Source organism: Triticum urartu, chromosome 7A, assembly GCF_056163025.1.
Source record: "Triticum urartu cultivar PI428250 chromosome 7A, HENAU_Tu73, whole genome shotgun sequence".
In the NCBI taxonomy this organism is placed as follows: Eukaryota; Viridiplantae; Streptophyta; class Magnoliopsida; order Poales; family Poaceae; genus Triticum; species Triticum urartu.
Genome location: NC_141879.1, coordinates 103,869,698 through 103,886,741, shown reverse-complemented (window position 1 = coordinate 103,886,741; position 17,044 = coordinate 103,869,698). Strand labels below are relative to the sequence as shown.

At 49.3% G+C, this 17,044-nt stretch overlaps 1 protein-coding gene across 1 annotated transcript; it reads left to right on the top strand.

The window, feature by feature from the left end:
* Window positions 1–15,829: 15,829 nt before the first annotated feature.
* LOC147958307 (uncharacterized) lies at window positions 15,830–17,038 on the top strand. Its single transcript, XM_087532045.1, has 2 exons — window positions 15,830–16,427; window positions 16,566–17,038. The coding sequence occupies exons 1-2, from the start codon at window positions 15,830–15,832 to the stop codon at window positions 17,036–17,038; spliced, it is 1,071 nt and encodes a 356-aa protein (XP_087388171.1).
* Window positions 17,039–17,044: the final 6 nt, after the last annotated feature.

Genomic DNA, 17,044 nt, shown 5'->3' with positions numbered 1-17,044 from the left:
ATGGAGTAATCTAGCAACGAGGGGAAGGAGAGTGCATCTACATACCCTTGTAGATCGCTAAGCGGAAGCGTTCAAGTGAACGGGGTTGATGGAGTCGTACTCGTCGTGATCCAAATCACCGATGATCCTAGTGCCGAACGGACGGCACCTCCGCGTTCAACACACGTACAGCCCGGTGACGTCTCCTACGCCTTGATCCAGCAAGGGGAGAAGGAGAGGTTGGGGAAGACTCCATCCAGCAGCAACACGACGGCGTGGTGGTGATGGAGGAGCGCGGGACTCCGGCAGGGTTTCGCCAAGCACTACGAGAGACGAGGAGGGAGAGGGGTAGGGCTGCGCCAACAGGGAGATTGAATCGCGTGTTGAGCTGCCCCTTTGCCTCCACTATATATAGGGGGAGAGGGAGGGCTGCGCCCCCACCTAGGGTTCCCACCCCAAGGGGTGCGGCAGCCCTAGATCCCATCTAGGGTGGCGGCCACAAGGGGGAGAGGGGGAGGCGCACCTAGGGTGGGCCTTAGGGCCCATCTGCCCTAGGGTTTGCCCCCTTCCCCTCTTGGAGGCGCCTTGGGCCTTGGTGGGAGGCGCCCCAGCCCACCTAGGGGCTGGTCCCTTCCCACTATTGGCCCATGTAGGCCTCCGGGGCTGGTGGCCTCACCTGGTGGACCCCCGGACCCCTCCGGTGGTCCCCGGTACACTACCGGTGATGCCCGGAACACTTCCGGTGGCCAAAACCATACTTCCTATATATCAATATTTACCTCCGGACCATTCCGGAACTCCTCGTGACGTCCGAGATCTTATCCGGGACTCTGAACAACATTCGGTAACCGCGTACATACTTTTCCTATAACCCTAGCGTCATCGAACCTTAAGTGTGTAGACCCTACGGGTTCGTGAGTCATGCAGACATGGCCGAGACAACTCTCTGGTCAATAACCAACAGCGGGATCTGGATACCCATGTTGGCTCCCACATGTTCCACGATGATCTCATCGGATGAACCACGATGTCAAGGACTTAATCAATCCCGTATACAATTCCCTTTGTCTAGCGGTACGATACTTGCCCGAGATTCGATCGTCGGTATCCCGATACCTTGTTCAATCTCGTTACCGGCAAGTCTCTTTACTCGTTCCGTAACACATCATCACGTGATCAACTCCTTGGTCACATTGTGCACATTATGATGATGTCCTACCGAGTGGGCCCAGAGATACCTCTCCGTTTACACGGAGTGACAAATCCCAGTCTCGATTCGTGCCAACCCAACAGACACTTTCGGAGATACCTGTAGTGTACCTTTATAGCCACCCAGTTACGTTGTGACGTTTGGCACACCCAAAGCACTCCTACGGTATCCGGGAGTTGCACAATCTCATGGTCTAAGGAAATGATACTTGACATTAGAAAAGCTTTAGCATACGAACTACACGATCTTTGTGCTAGGCTTAGGATTGGGTCTTGTCCATCACATCATTCTCCTAATGATGTGATCCCGTTATCAACGACATCCAATGTCCATGGTCAGGAAACCGTAATCATCTATTGATCAACGACCTAGTCAACTAGAGGCTTATTAGGGACATGATGTTGTCTATGTATCCACACATGTATGTGAGTTTCCTATCAATACAATTCTACCATGGATAATAAATGATCATCATGAACAATGAAATATAATAATAATAACTAATTTATTATTTCCTCTAGGGCATATTTCCAACAGTCTCCCACTTGCACTAGAGTCAATAATCTAGTTCACATTGCCATGTGATTAACACTCACAGGTCACATCACCATGTGACCAACATCCAAGAGTCTACTAAACTCAATGATCTAGTTCACATCACTATGTGATAAACACTCAAAGAGTTCTGGGTTTGATCATGTTATGCTTGTGAGAGAGGTTGTAGTCAACGGGTCTTGCCATATTCAGATCCCTATGTATTTCGCAAAACTTTATATCGTAGATGCTGCTACCACGTTCCACTTGGAGCTATTCCAAATTGTTGCTCCATTATACGTATCCGGTATCTCTACTCAGAGCTATCCGGATAGGTGTTAAGCTTGCATCGATGTAACTCTTTACGTCGAACTCTTTATCACCTCCATAACCGAGAAACATTTCCTTATTCCTCTAAGGATAATTTTTGACCGCTATCCGGTGATCTACTCCTAGATCATCTTTGTACCCTCTTGCCACACATGTGGCAAGGCACACATCAGGTGCGGTACTTCAGCATGGCATACCTGTAGCGCCCCGAGACCGATGTGCCAGGTGTCGTCCAGTTATTCGCCGTTGTTGCCTTGTCATTGCTTGCGTGTCATGCATTGCATATCGTGTTATCATGTGCATTTCATTTGCATACATGTTCGTCTCATGCATCCGAGCATTTTCCCCAGTGTCCGTTTTGCATTCCGGCGTTCCGTTCTCCTCCGGTGGTCATTTCTACCTTCTTCTTGTGTGTGGGGATTAAACATTTCCATATTGGACCGAGACTTGCCAAGCGGACTTGGTTTACTACCGGTAGACCACCTGTCAAGTTTCGCGCCATTTGGACTTCGTTTGATACTCCAACGGTTAACCGAGGGACCAAAAAGGCCTCGTGTGTGTTGCAGCCCAACACCCCTCCATTTTGGCCCAAAACCCACCAAAACCTCCTCCATCATCTTGGTCGTTCGATCACGATCGCGTGGCCGAAAACCGCACGTCATTTGGACTCTCCTAGCTCCCTCTACCTATATAAACACCTCCCCTCCGAAATTCGCGGTGCAAACCCTAGATTCCTCCTTCTCCTCGCGCGCCGGACAAAACCTCGCGGTGCAAACCCTAGATTCCTCCGTTTCAGCCTCCGCCGCCGCCCGCGCCCAATCAGAGCGCGCCACTTGGCGCCCCGCCGCCCGCGCCTCCCACCGGCCCGCTCGGCCCAAGGCCGGCCCCCTCCTCCGCGCGTTCGGGCCGCGCGCCGCCCGCAGCGCCCGACGCCGCCCGCCTCTTCCTCCGCACCGCACCGCCGTGACGGCTCGTCGCGCCTCCGCGCCGACCAGCCCGCCTCGCCGCCCGCCGCCGTCTCCTCGCCGGCGCAGCCACGCCCGCGACCATCGTCGCCGTTCGCCCGCGCCGGAGTGCGCCTCTCCTCCGGCCAGATCCGGGCAGGAGCCCGCCAGCTCCGGCGACCCCTCCCCTCCATCTCCGGCGAGATCGAGCTCTTCCGGCGACGTCTCCGGCGAGCCTCGGTTCGCGTGCACGAACCCTAGATCTGAGATCTGAGAGAGGTTGACTTTTTCCTTAAGTCCCCGAAATTTCCATGTTTCATATGCCCAACTTCATCATGGCGTAACTTTGTGTCCGTAACTCCGTTTCACGCGTGTAGCATATCAAAATGTTCGCCTCAGAGAGCACATAATTTCATCTCATTGCATCATTTTCATTTGAGTTCATCTTGATGCCCGAAATGCTGTTGGAAGTATGCTATTTGAGATAATTGTCAGATCTGCTGCTCCAATTAGATATTTATCATTTTTGCCATGATTATTGTGTGCATGATATGCCCCTGAGCTCTACATGTGTTTTGTTATATGTTTTGCCATCTATCCAGAGGTGCAACCCATGTATTTTTATGATGTGTGTGGTGACTAGCACAAGCTTGCAAAGTGGAGCATTCGTTAATTCTGATTTCAGGGACTTAGCAATTCCACTAAGTCCTTGATCTGCCTATTTCAATATGCCATATGTTCATGTTGTTTCCTAGTGATCCGTGCCTCTTTTGAGGATGATCAGTAAGGATGTTTTGTTAATCTTGTAGTGCTCTATCCATCCATGTCATTTTTTTGCAATTATGGTGCACCCTAGCTTGAGTCAATCGAGCTCTACTTTTGCTATTTCGTGAATCTGGGCAGATTTTCTACTTGTTAGCTATTTTGCCGAGAATGTTGTAGTTGATCCGTACATGCTATGTTGTTGTTCTTACCATCTAGCTTCTATAATGTGTATTCTTGATGGGTGTATGCTTAGATTGTCATGCCTTGCTCTGTAGTGAGTGCATCGAGCTCGTTAACATGCCTACTTAATATCTGATTTGCATGCTCCAGTTTTTCACTAAGTCTGTGATCTGATTATGTTTTTGCCATGTTCACATGCTTGCAATTGTATTTTCTGATCCCTTTTGGCTCAAGGTCACTAAGGGACTTTTGTTAAGCTCTTTGAGTAGCTCCATGCCATGCTTTACTTTGCCATGTTCAGGTCCTGTAGCATATAGTTTTCATGCTCCAAAGTGTGCTACCTGATCTGAAATTCTAGACAAGTGTTAATTTCAATGCGGTTATGCCTCTAAGTTGTGCTTCGACACGTGGGATATTAGCCGCATTGAGGGCGTTACAATACCGTATAGAGCCTATGACAAAAGCATAGGGGATGACCTTCGTCCTTCCTCTTTGTTCTGCCGTGGTCAATCTTCGAGTCTTACTCAACTTCACACCTTACAACTCAGGTAAGAACCCCTTCTTTGACCGATCTATTTTGAACTCCTTCAAAAATATGTCAAGGTGTGTGTTCTTTGAAAGTATCATCAGGCGTTTTGATCTATCTCTATAGATCTTGATGCCCAATTTGTAAGCAGCTTTATCCAGGTCTTCCTTTAAAAAACACTCTTCAAACAACCGTTTATGCTTTCCAGAAATTCTACATCATTTCGAATCAACAATATGTCATCCACATATACTTATCAGAAATGTTGTAGTGCTCCCACTCACTTTCTTGTAAATACAAGTTTTTAGCAAACATTGTATAAACCTAAAAGCTTTGATCACTCCATCAAAACATATATTCTGATTTTGAGATGCTTGCTCTAGTCCATAGAAGGATTGCTGGAGCCAGCATACCTTTTAGCATCCTTAGAATCGACAAAACCTTTTATTGTATCACATACAACTTTTCTTATGAAAACTTGGTAAGAAAACTTGTTTTGACATCCATCTGTAAGATTTCATAATCGAAAAATACAGCTAATGCTAACATGATTCCGACGGATTTAAGCATCGCTACGGGTGAGAAATTCTCATCGTAGTCAACTCCTTGAACTTGTGAAAAGACTCTTTCCCACAAGTCGAGCTTCATAGACGATAACATTACCGCACATGTCCGTCTTCTTCTTAAAGATCCATTTATCTCAATGGCTTGCCGATCATCGGGCAAGTCCACCAAAGTCCATACTTTGTTCTGATACATGGATCCTATCTCGGATTTCATGGCTTCTAACCATTTGTCGGAATACTGGCCCACCATCGCTTCTCCATAGCTCGTAGGTTCATTGTTGTCTAACAACATGATATCTAAGACAGGATTACCGTACCACTCAGGAGTAGTACATATCCTTGTCGACCTATGAGGTTCGATAGCAACTTGATCCGAAGCTTCATGATCACTATCATTAACTTCCTATTCAACAGACGTAGGCGCCACAGAAAACATCTTTCTGTGTTGCGTTACTTTCTGGTAAAGGTTTGACAACCTCATCAAGTTCTATCTTCCTCCCACTCAATTCTTTCGAGAGAAAATCCTTTTCGAGAAAGGACCCATTCTTAGCAACAAACAATTTACCCTCGGATCTGAGATAGAAGGTGTACCCAACTGTCACCTTTGGGTATCCTATGAAGATGTGTTTGTCCGCTTTGGGTTCGAGCTTCTCCGGTTGAAGCCTTAAGCATCGCAGCCCCAAACATTAAGAAATGACAACTTTGGTTTCTTGCCAAACCAATGTTCATACGACGTCGTCTCAACGGACTTATATGGTGTCCTATCTAAAGTGAATGCAGCTGTCTCTAATGCATAACCGCAAAATAATAGCGGTAGATTGGTAAGAGACATCATAGATCGCACCATATCTCATAAGGTTCGATTACGACTTCCGGACACACCATTACCTTGTGGTGTTCCAGGTGGCTTCAGCTGCGAAACAATTCCACAATGTCTTAAGTGATTGCCAAACTCATAACTCAGAAAATCCCCTTTTGATCAGATCGTAGGAACATGATCTTATTGTTATGATGATTCTTAACTTCACTCTGAATCGCTTGAACTTTTCAAACGTTTCAGACTTGTGCTTCATTAAGTAGATATACCTATATCTACCCAAATTGTCAGTGAAGATGAGAAAATAGCGATATCCACCACACGCTTCAATTCTCATTGGATCACACGCATCAGCATGCATGATTTCCAACAAGTCACTTGCCCGTTTCATTGTACCTGAAAACGGGGTCTTAGTCATCCTGCCCATGAGGCATGGCTCGCATGTGTCAAGTGATTCAAAATCAAGTGACTCCAAACATCCATCGACATGGAGTTTCTTCATGCATCTTACGCCAATATGACCTAAGCGGCAGTGCCACGAGAAAGTGGTACTATCATTATTAACTCTACATCTTTTGGCGTGAACATGTGTATTACCACGACCGAGATTCAATGAACCATTCACATAGGGTGCATGACCATGAAAGGTATCATTCATGTAAACAGAATAACCATTATTCTCTAACTTAAATGAATGACCGTATTGCAATGAACATGATCTAATCATATTCATGCTCAACGTAGACACCTGATAACATTTATCTAGGTTCAATACTAATCCCAAAGGCAGATGGAGCGTGCGATGGTGATCTCATCAACTTTGGAAACACTTCCAACACACATCGTCACCTCGCACTTAGCCAGTCTCCGTTCAGTCCATAGCTTTTGCTTCAAGTCACCAATAATAGTAACTGAACCGGTATCCAATACCCAGGTGCTACTAGGAGTACTAGTGAGGTACACATTAATAACACGTATATACTTTGTTGAAGTTGCCAACCTTCTTATCTACCATGCATTTGGGGTAATTCCGCTACCAGTGACCGTTCCCCTTACAATAGAAGCACTTAGTCTCGGGTTTGGGTTCAATCTTGGGTTCCTTCACTGGAGCGGCAACTGGTTTGCCATCCATGAAGTTTCCCTTCTAGCCCTTGCCCTTCTTGAAACCAGTGGTCTTGTTAAACCATCAACACTTGATGCTCCTTCTTGATTTCTACCTTTTGCGGTCTTAAGCACCGCGAACAGCTCCGGGATCAACTCCATCCCTTGCATGTCATAGTTCATCACGAAGATCTAGTAGCTTAGTGATAGTGGCTAGAGAATTCTATCAATCACTATCTTATCTAGAAGTTTAACTCCCACTGCTTTAAGTGATTGTAGCACCCAGACATTCTGAGCACATGCTCACTAGTTGAGCTATTCTCCTCCATCTTGTTGGCTAGAGAACTTGTCAGAGGTCTCACACCTCTCAACACGGGCATGAGTCTGAAATCCCAATTTCAGCTCTTGGAACATCTCATATGTTCTATGGCGTTTAAAACGTCATTGGAATCCCGATTCTAAGCCGTAAAGTATGGTGCACTAAACTATCAAGTAGTCATCAGGATGTGTCTGTCAGGTGTTCACAACATCCACAGACAACGTTGTAGGGGTTTGCACATCGAGCGGTGCATCAAAGACGTAAGCCTTCTGTGTAGCAGTGAGGACACTCCTCGGACTACGGACCTAGTCCGCATCAGTGCTTACAATATCTTTCAACTTAATCTTTCTCTAGGAACGTATTGAAACAGGGAGCTACAACGTGAGCTATTTATCTACAACATATTTGCAAAGACAATTTAGACTATGTTCATGATAATTGAGTTCATCTAAATGAACTCCCACTCAGATAGACATCCCTCTAGTCATCTAAGTGAAACATGATCCGAGTCAACTAGGCCGTGTCCGATCATCACGTGAGACGGACTAGTCAACATCGGTGAACATCTTCATGTTGATCGTATCTTCTATACGACTCATGCTCGACCTTTCGGTCTTCCGTGTTCCAAGGCCATGTCTCTACATGCTAGGCTCGTCAAGTCAACCTAAGTGTATTGCGTGCGTAAATCTTGCTTACACCCGTTGTATTCGAACGTTAGAATCTATCACACCCGATCATCACGTGGTGCTTCGAAACAACAAACCTTGCAACGGTGCACAGTTAGGGGGAACACTTTCTTGAAATTTTAGTGAGGGATCATCTTATTTAAGCTACCATTGTTCTAAGCAAATAAGATGTAAAACATGATAAACATCACATGCAATCAAATAGTGACATGATATGACCAATATCATTTTGCTCCTTTTGATCTCCATCTTCGGGGCTCCATGATCATCGTTGTCACCGGCATGACACCATGATCTCCATCATCGTGTCTTCTTGAAGTTGTCTCGTCATCTATTACTTCTACTACTATGGCTAACGCAGGTCATAAATTACATGACGTTTATATTGACACGCATGTCATAAATAAATTAAGACAACTCCTATGGCTCCTGCCGGTTGTCATACTCATCGACATGCAAGTCGAGATTCCTATTACAAGAACATGATCAATCTCATACATCACATATATAATTCATCACATCCTTTTGGCCATATCACATCACAAGGCATATGCTGCAAAAACAAGTTAGACGTCCTCTAATTGTTGTTGCAAGTTTTTACGTGGCTGCTATAGGTTTCTAGCAAGAACGTTTCTTACCTACGCGAAAACCACAACGTGATATGCCAATTTCTATTTACCCTTCATAAGGACCCTTTTCATCGAATCCGATCCGACTAAAGTGGGAGAGACAGACACCCGCTAGCCACCTTATGCAACTAGTGCATGTCAGTCGGTGGAACCAGTCTCACGTAAGAGTACGTGTAAGGTCAGTCCGGGCCGCTTCATCCCACGATGCCGCCGAATCAAGATAAGACTAGTAACGGCAAGTAAATTGACAAAATCGACGCCCACAACTGCTTTGTGTTCTACTCGTGCATAGTAACTACGCATAGACCTAGCTCATGATGCCACTGTTGGGGATCATAGCAGAAATTCAAAATTTTCTACGCATCACCAAGATCAATCTATAGAGTAATCTAGCAACAAGGGGAAGGAGAGTGCATCTACATAACCTTGTAGATCGCTAAGCGGAAGCGTTCAAGTGAACGGGGTTGATGGAGTCGTACTCGTCGTGATCCAAATCACCGATGATCCTAGTGCCGAACGGACGGCACCTCCGCGTTCAACACACGTACAGCCCGATGACGTCTCCTACGCCTTTATCCAGCAAGGGGAGAAGGAGAGGTTGGGGAAGGCTCCATCCAGCAACAGCACGACGGCGTGGTGGTGATGGAGGAGCGCGGGACTCCAGCAGGGCTTCGCCAAGCACTACGAGAGACGAGGAGGGAGAGGGGTAGGCACTAGCGGACCTCCCCGGTCGGCAGGGTATGGCACCTGCCATACCTTAATTTTGAACAAAAAAGATTATAACTAGTATGCATCATCAATCTCTAGCAGAATAGGCTGCTCGTTACTGTTAATACCTGATGCCTTATGGTTGGGTTTTATTTGTGTATTTGGCGGAATTTGGCATATTTTAACCAAACCCTTCGCATGGGCTCGCCGTGCATTTGTATGGTCTAGAGAAGCTTACTTGTCTTATAGTTTAGCTGCTTTATCTGTCTTTGGTTTTATCGCTTGTTGTTTTCTATGGTTCAGTAATACAGCTTATCCGAGTGAGTTTTATGGACCCACCGGGCCAGAAGCTTCTCAAGCTCAAGCATTTACATTTCTAGTTAGAGACCAGCGTCTTGGAGCTAATGTGGGATCCGCTCAAGGACCCACAGGTTTAGGTAAATATCTAATGCGTTCCCCAACTGGGGAGGTTATCTTTGGAGGGGAAACTATGCGTTTTTGGGACCTTTGATGGGCCGACGGCCCCAGCGAGCGGCAAGATGGGCCAACAGCCAGCCAGAGCCAGGTTCGAGCGTCCACGCGAGGCAACCAGTTCGAGCGTCCACGCGAGCGAACAGAGACGCAACACACTCGACCGCTCTGTTCTATTCCCACGACGCCAACCCTAATCCCTAAGCTAGCGCCGGCGGCGACGGCGGCGGCTTGCCAGGTCTCCAGGAGTGGGGCGGGGCAGGCAACGGCGGGGCAGCCAGCGGCAGGGCAGCACCGGCGGCGGCAGTCGGGAGGGCTAGAGGGCGGCGGCACCGCGGCAGCAAGCGGCGTCTCCAGCCAGGGCCTAGGCGCCTAGCAGCAGCGACAGGAGTCCGGCCGTCCGACCACTTCTGGGTCCGGCCGGCGCAGTCACGGCCAGATTTCCCGAAGATGGAAAGGAAGAGGAAGGTAATAGGAAATCCAAAGAAAAGGGGAGGAGGTGATTTCTCAATTTTCCTAAAATTTTGTCCCAAATTTTAACAGTATCTTGAAGCCTCAAATTCAAGCAGATTGTAGTGACATATTAATGTTGTGATTTGTGAACACTCTGGTTGTGAAGGGCAGGAGGTTTGGTTCATCAAATGGAGACTTTTAGCTTTGTGTTCATCTTGAGGATGATGCTAAAAATCCTTCGCATGACAAATGATTTGTCTCTTCTATTGCAAAAGAAGGATCAAAATGTTGTTCGGGTATGTGATGGATCATGCTATATGTATCTAGTCTGCTCGATATATTTCATTGTATTTGGTTATTCATTTGTAGTGTACAATTTCGTTCCGTTGATTCGCATAAAGAAAAATCTTAGTGAAACTTTGCCCCACCTTAATTTTTTTTCATGGTCCGCCTCTGGGGGTAGGGCTGCGCCAACAGAGAGATTGAATCGCGTGTTGGGCTGCCCCTTTGCCTCCACTATATATAGGGGAAGAGGGAGGGCTGCGCCCCCACCTAGGGTTCCCACCCCAAGGGGTGCGGCAGCCCTAGATCCCATCTAGGGTGGCGGCCACAAGGGGGAGAGGGGGAGGCGCACCTAGGGTGGGCCTTAGGGCCCATCTGCCCTAGGGTTTGCCCCCTTCCCCTCTTGGAGGCGCCTTGGGCCTTGGTGGGAGGTGCCCCAGCCCACCTAGGGGCTGGTCCCTTCCCACTATTGGCCCATGTAGGCCTCCGGGGCTGGTGGCCCCACCTGGTGGACCCCCGGACCCCTCCGGTGGTCCCCGGTACACTACCGGTGATGTCCGGAACACTTCCGGTGGCCAAAACCATACTTCCTATATATCAATCTTTATCCCCGGATCATTCCGAAACTCCTCGTGACGTCCGGGATCTCATCCGGGACTCCGAACAACATTCGGTAACCGCGTACATACTTTCCCTATAACCCTAGCGTCATCGAACCTTAAGTGTGTAGACCCTACGGGTTCGTGAGTCATGCAGACATGGCCGAGACAACTCTCCGGTCAATAACCAACAGCGGGATCTGGATACCCATGTTGGCTCCCACATGCTCCACGATGATCTCATCGGATGAACCACGATGTCAAGGACTTAATCAATCCCGTATACAATTCCCTTTGTCTAGCGGTATGATACTTGCCCGAGATTCGATCGTCGGTATCCCGATACCTTGTTCAATCTCGTTACCGGCAAGTCTCTTTACTCGTTCCGTAACACATCATCACGTGATCAACTCCTTGGTCACATTGTGCACATTATGATGATGTCCTACCGAGTGGGCCCAGAGATACCTCTCCGTTTACACGGAGTGACAAATCCCAGTCTCGATTCGTGCCAACCCAACAGACACTTTCGGAGATACCTGTATTGTACCTTTATAGCCACCCAGTTACGTTGTGACGTTTGGCACACCCAAAGCACTCCTACGGTATCCGGGAGTTGCACAATCTCATGGTCTAAGGAAATGATACTTGACATTAGAAAAGCTTTAGCATACGAACTACACGATCTTTGTGCTAGGCTTAGGATTGGGTCTTGTCCATCACATCATTCTTTTAATGATGTGATCCCGTTATCAACGACATCCAATGTCCATGGTCAGAAAACCGTAACCATCTATTGATCAACGAGCTAGTCAACTAAAGACTTACTAGGGACATGGTGTTGTCTATGTATCCACACATGTATCTGAGTTTCCTATCAATACAATTCTAGCATGAATAATAAACGATCATCATGAACAATGAAATATAATAATAATAACTAATTTATTATTGCCTCTAGGGCATATTTCCAACACATGGTCGTTTCTCCCCTCGGGCTAGGGCCAGCTCACCGCCATTAGCCTCTGAGGGACTTGACAATGATGTGGTTGTGACTCTGATGTTACGGATCATGCCCGAGCTTCGGGAGTTGTGTGGGGGCCCGGTTTTGCCTTTGTGTGTCGAGCAACTGCAGGTAGACCCTCCCGAGATCTCGAGTGTGGCTTTGCCACCAACATCATCCCTGGAGTCGAGCCAGATAGTTGATGCTGAGGAGAGTAGTGATTTGGACGGTGCGATCTCTCGCTCACCCAAGTCCATTGGGCGTCAGGCATTAGTCATCAAGCGCGGAGTTCCAGATGTTGCTGCCCTTCCCTCATGTGCGATCATCGAGAAGGTGATGCCCATGAGTGACATGGCCATTGAGCCAAGTGTGTTGGCACCTACTCCAACTCCAAATTCAAATGCTCTCTTCGCGAAGGAACTTTGTGACTTGCTCGCTAGCGTGGAGGCTGCTAGACCTGGTTTGGGCAGGTCGATTGCTTGCCTCCTGTCAGGAACGCCAATAAGGGGCAAACAAAAGAAGATGGGCAAAGGCAAGAGTGACGTCATAGGCAAGGCGTCTCTGGTTGCTTGATGGATGATCTTCGGTCTCTCGGCTTGTCCTCTTGGATTGGGAGGTGCATGATGTCTTGTGTTGTGGTGTTCTTGTTGGGATTCACTTGGCGTAGTAGTAGTGTCAGGGTTTGTGGATGCTATGCATTCGGAGAGTTTGGCAATGGCCGACTGTATGGTTGGGGGATTTCTTGCCACGTGAGTAGTTAGTCCGTGCTCTATTTGTGTAGGTTTTCGCCCGGTTTTCCTTAAATTAACTGGGCAATTATCTTCTTCTTAATTAATTGATGTGGCAAAACTTTTGTCTCCGTTTCGAAAAAAAATAATGCTCAGCGAGCGGCAGTGCGTGTCGACGGCGCCCGGCAGTGTGTACAACGAGCAAATACGGCGGCGCCTGCAGGCGTGCTCCAGGAAGGAGCGCGAGCTGCGCTCGACATGCGCGCGAGATTAAGGTGCTTGGCCCGCTTTGCATGCGTGTGGCGGCCAGTCGATGCTTCCACAGAACACGAAGTGCAGACTAGCTACTGGAATATATGTGAATGTATGTATTGATTCAGCCCGCCGAAGATGCAAGCGAAACACAACGAACATGCTGATCCAATCTTGCCCAGAATACACACGGGCGTGATGTGTTGCTCCCTGGACTGCATCTTACACGCCGCTACAAACGATCGGATGCATGGCCAACACCGTCAGTGGAGGTGCCCGCGGAGGGCTTGTCCGAGCTCGCCGCCTCGAGCTCCTCCTCCTGCCCAGGCCTCCTGTCCAGAAGGTTAGCGGTGTCTCGCCAGGCGCAGGCTGCAGCTCGACGGCCCGTGCAACAGGGAGGCCAAATCACTCTTCTGCCAACGCCATGCCCTGGGTCGCCGAGCTCCTTTGGCCGCTCGAGCGCTTCATCTCCGCCGCATGAGCGTCATGGACGACGCTGTCCGGCTTCTCATCCGAACTTGCCGCGCCTGAGAGTATTCGGGACCTTGGTGACATGCATTGCGTTTTGAAAAAAATGACATGGAGTGTAACGTGGCGGTCAAACCTAGGTGACGTTTTAAGTTTTTGGTCAAAACCATGTCCACATCAGATTGAAACCACTCGAAGCGGTAAGAGTGACTAAACTAATCCGGTTTGGAAAGTTGAGAGATTAAGTTTTGCTGCGTTTTGAAATTCAAGAACTATTTCTATACTTTCGAAAGAGTTTAGGAACAAAAAATATACTTTTCCCTAAATCAAAGAAGGCCTAAAATCAAATCAAATGCGGGGATAGCCTTGAGCGCGCGTGATTGATCGATCAAAGGTGAAGGCATCATCAGGGTTGAGCCAGCCGATCTGGCCATTCTTTTATTAGAGCAATTCCAACAGGCCGATTCAAACGGACGACATTTTTGTTTGTTTTTTATTCGTTTGAGTCGGCCGCTCGTCCGGCGTCAAGCCATTTTTAAATTTGGGTCGGCATTTCGACCAACACGTCGACCCATTTCATGACCGCGCGCACTGGTTTTGGCGCTCCAGCGCGCGGGAAAGATTCGCGTGCTGATTTTGGCGCGGCCGGCGCTCGGTATTAAGAAGGCGCTTTCTCCACACCCTGTCTGCCGCCCACTCGTCTCGCCCCTCTCATTAGTCTCGCCGCCTCTATGCCATCATGTGATGCGCCGTCTGGGCGCTTCGGATTTTCACGGAGTCCGCGAGCGCCGCTCCGGCGCCTTCTTCTTCGAGATTTGATTTGGCGAGAAACGCCTCATTCTCGGCACCTTCGACACCGCAAAGGAGGCGGCCCGCGCGTACGACGCGGCGGCGTGGCGCCTCCTGCGGCCTCGTCGGGAGATGAACTTTCCCGACGTGTCGACGAGCCAGCGAGCGCAGGATCTCGTGCCTCTCCCGTGGCTTTTCACCAACGAGGATCGTCGTGACCACCGGAGACGGCAGCGTCGCCTCGCCATCGCCGAGATGGGCATGAAAGCCATGGCGGTGTGGTGCAAACGCTTCCCGCAGGACATCATCGACGAGCGCCAGTTCTAAAAGGAAAGAAGGACGGAGAGGGAGGCGAGGAGGACGGAGCGAGCCGCCTATCGGGAGGCCAAGCGTGCGCGGAAGCAGGCCGCTCAACTGAACATGAAGCTAGTAGAAGCGTCGTCCTAGGACTCCGAGAACGACGCCTACATTCAGACATCGGAGGAGGACATTACCGAGTCGGAGTCAGAAAACGACGAGTAGTTGATCTTTTCTTTTATCTGTCTATGCTAGAACTATCTGTGTATCCTTTTTCTATTGAAAAAATTGGCCGACGGCGTCGGCGACGAAGCAGGCGGGTGAGGGTATGCTGTTGGATGAGGAGAGTCCAATGTGCCACCGACCAACAGACCCCAGGAGGAGTGAGGGTGAGCGCTCGCGTGTCTATCTTGTGTCCGCGCCGACGTAAATCCAACTTAAAAATGGGCCGGGAACGAGTCGGCGAGCGGACAAAAATGGATGCGCATCCGTCTGAGTCGGCGCGTTCGGCCGACTTTTTTGTCCACGTCAACCCAAACGAACGACGGCGGACGAAATGGATCGCCCCATTGAGTTGCTCTTAAGGCCAACTTCACCGCGTGACCCTATCATGTCCGCCCCCGTCCGTTTGGGGTAAAACGGACGAATAGCGCAACCCAGCACACGGCCTCAAACGGACAAATGTCCGGATTCCGTCCGTTTTTGACCCATCCCCGGCCCAAACTTGCGCTCGGTTTCAGGTGAAACGGACGCGCGCGGACGGCTTGGACGCACGCCCTTGTCCCCCCCTGGCCCGCCTGTGGGGGACACTAGCAGTCCCTCCACTCCCAATGCTTCCACCCTCTCTCTCTCTCGCCCCGCCCCGCCGCCGGCGCCGCCGCTATTCTCCGGCCGCCTCCTCACCGCGCAGCCTCCGGCCGTCCCTACCAAACCACTTCTCAGCATGGCTGCCACCACGCCCGTGTTGTGGCCGTAGTTTTGGCCGTCGATCGAAGGTTTGGCCGTCGACGTCTTTGCCGGCCGCAGTGGGGACAGGACCGCTGGCGACGCAGCACGGCATCCTCGGCAGCTCCCGACGAGAGCTCCACAGCGACCAATAGCCGGCCGGCAACCACCCCTGTCGCATCAAGGTGATCATCGCGGCCTCTTCGCCACCACGCCCGCAAGGTGTTCGACATTTTGCCCACAAAGGTATGGATAGTGGAGACGAGTTTTTCTTCCATCACTTTCTTTGTTCATCGGACGATTCGTCGTCAGATGATGAAGATATTGTGGTGGCTGCACTGGTCATTCACGACCACATTCAACGGCAGCTTCCTCGATACAGGGGGTCACTCCCTGGCCGTGCTCCCAACCTGAACCGCAACAGGGAGAGAGGGCACGCCCTGCTCTATGCCGATTACTTTGCCAACACCCCGGTCTTCAAGCCGGATAAATTCCGTCGCCGTTTTCGAATGGCAAGGCATGTGTTCAATCGTATCCGAGAGGGAGTGGTTCATGACCCATACTTCGAGTGCAAGACGGATGCCCTTGGCAAGCTTGAATTCTCCTCTTACCAGAAATGCACCGCGGCCATCCGCATGCTTGCATATGAAATTCCAGGCGATCTGGTGGATGAGTATGTGCGTATGAGTGAGACAACATGTCTGATGTCAATGTATAAGTTTTGCCAGGCTGTGATCGAGGTGTTTGGCCCAGAGTACTTGAGGCAGCCAACTGCCGTTGATACAGAGAGATTGTTGGCGACCAACGCAGCTAGAGGCTTTCCAGGCATGCTTGGCAGCATAGATTGTATGCACTGGGAGTGGAAGAATTGTCCATTTGCTTGGCAGGGCCAGTACAAAGGGCATGTCAAGGCATGCACTGTCATATTAGAAGCGGTGGCATCACAGGATCTTTGGATATGACATTCTTTCTTCGGCATGGCAGGTTCTCACAATGATATCAACGTGCTGCAGCGTTCTCCAGTCTTCGCGAGGCTTGCAGAAGGGCACTCCCCACCTGTCAACTTTGAGATCAACGGCCATCATTACAACAAGGGATACTATCTAGCAGATGGTATATATCCTCAGTGGTCAACTTTTGTGAAGACAATCTCGAAACCCCAAGGTGAGAAGAGAAAGAGATTTGCCCAAATGCAAGAGAGTGTTAGAAAGGATGTGGAACATGCTTTTGGTGTACTTCAATCCCGGTGGGGTATCGTTCGAAACTCTGCACTGTCATGGGATGAAAGGAAGCTTTGGGAGGTGATGACTGCTTGTGTGATCATGCACAACATGATCGTCGAGGACGAGCGTGATGAGAGTATCTTCGACCAAGGATTTGACTATCAAGGTGAAAATATTGAGCCCCTGCACCAAGACCCGGCCACATTTGAACAGTTTGCTCAATTCCATCGTTAGATGCGT

Coding starts and splice junctions, on each gene's coding strand:
- LOC147958307 (XM_087532045.1), top strand. CDS start 15,830: ATGGATAGTGGAGACGAGTTTTTCTTCCATCACTTTCTTTGTTCATCG. Junction 16,428..16,565: donor CATGCTTGGCAGCATAGATT/GTATGCACTGGG, acceptor TCGGCATGGCAG/GTTCTCACAATGATATCAAC.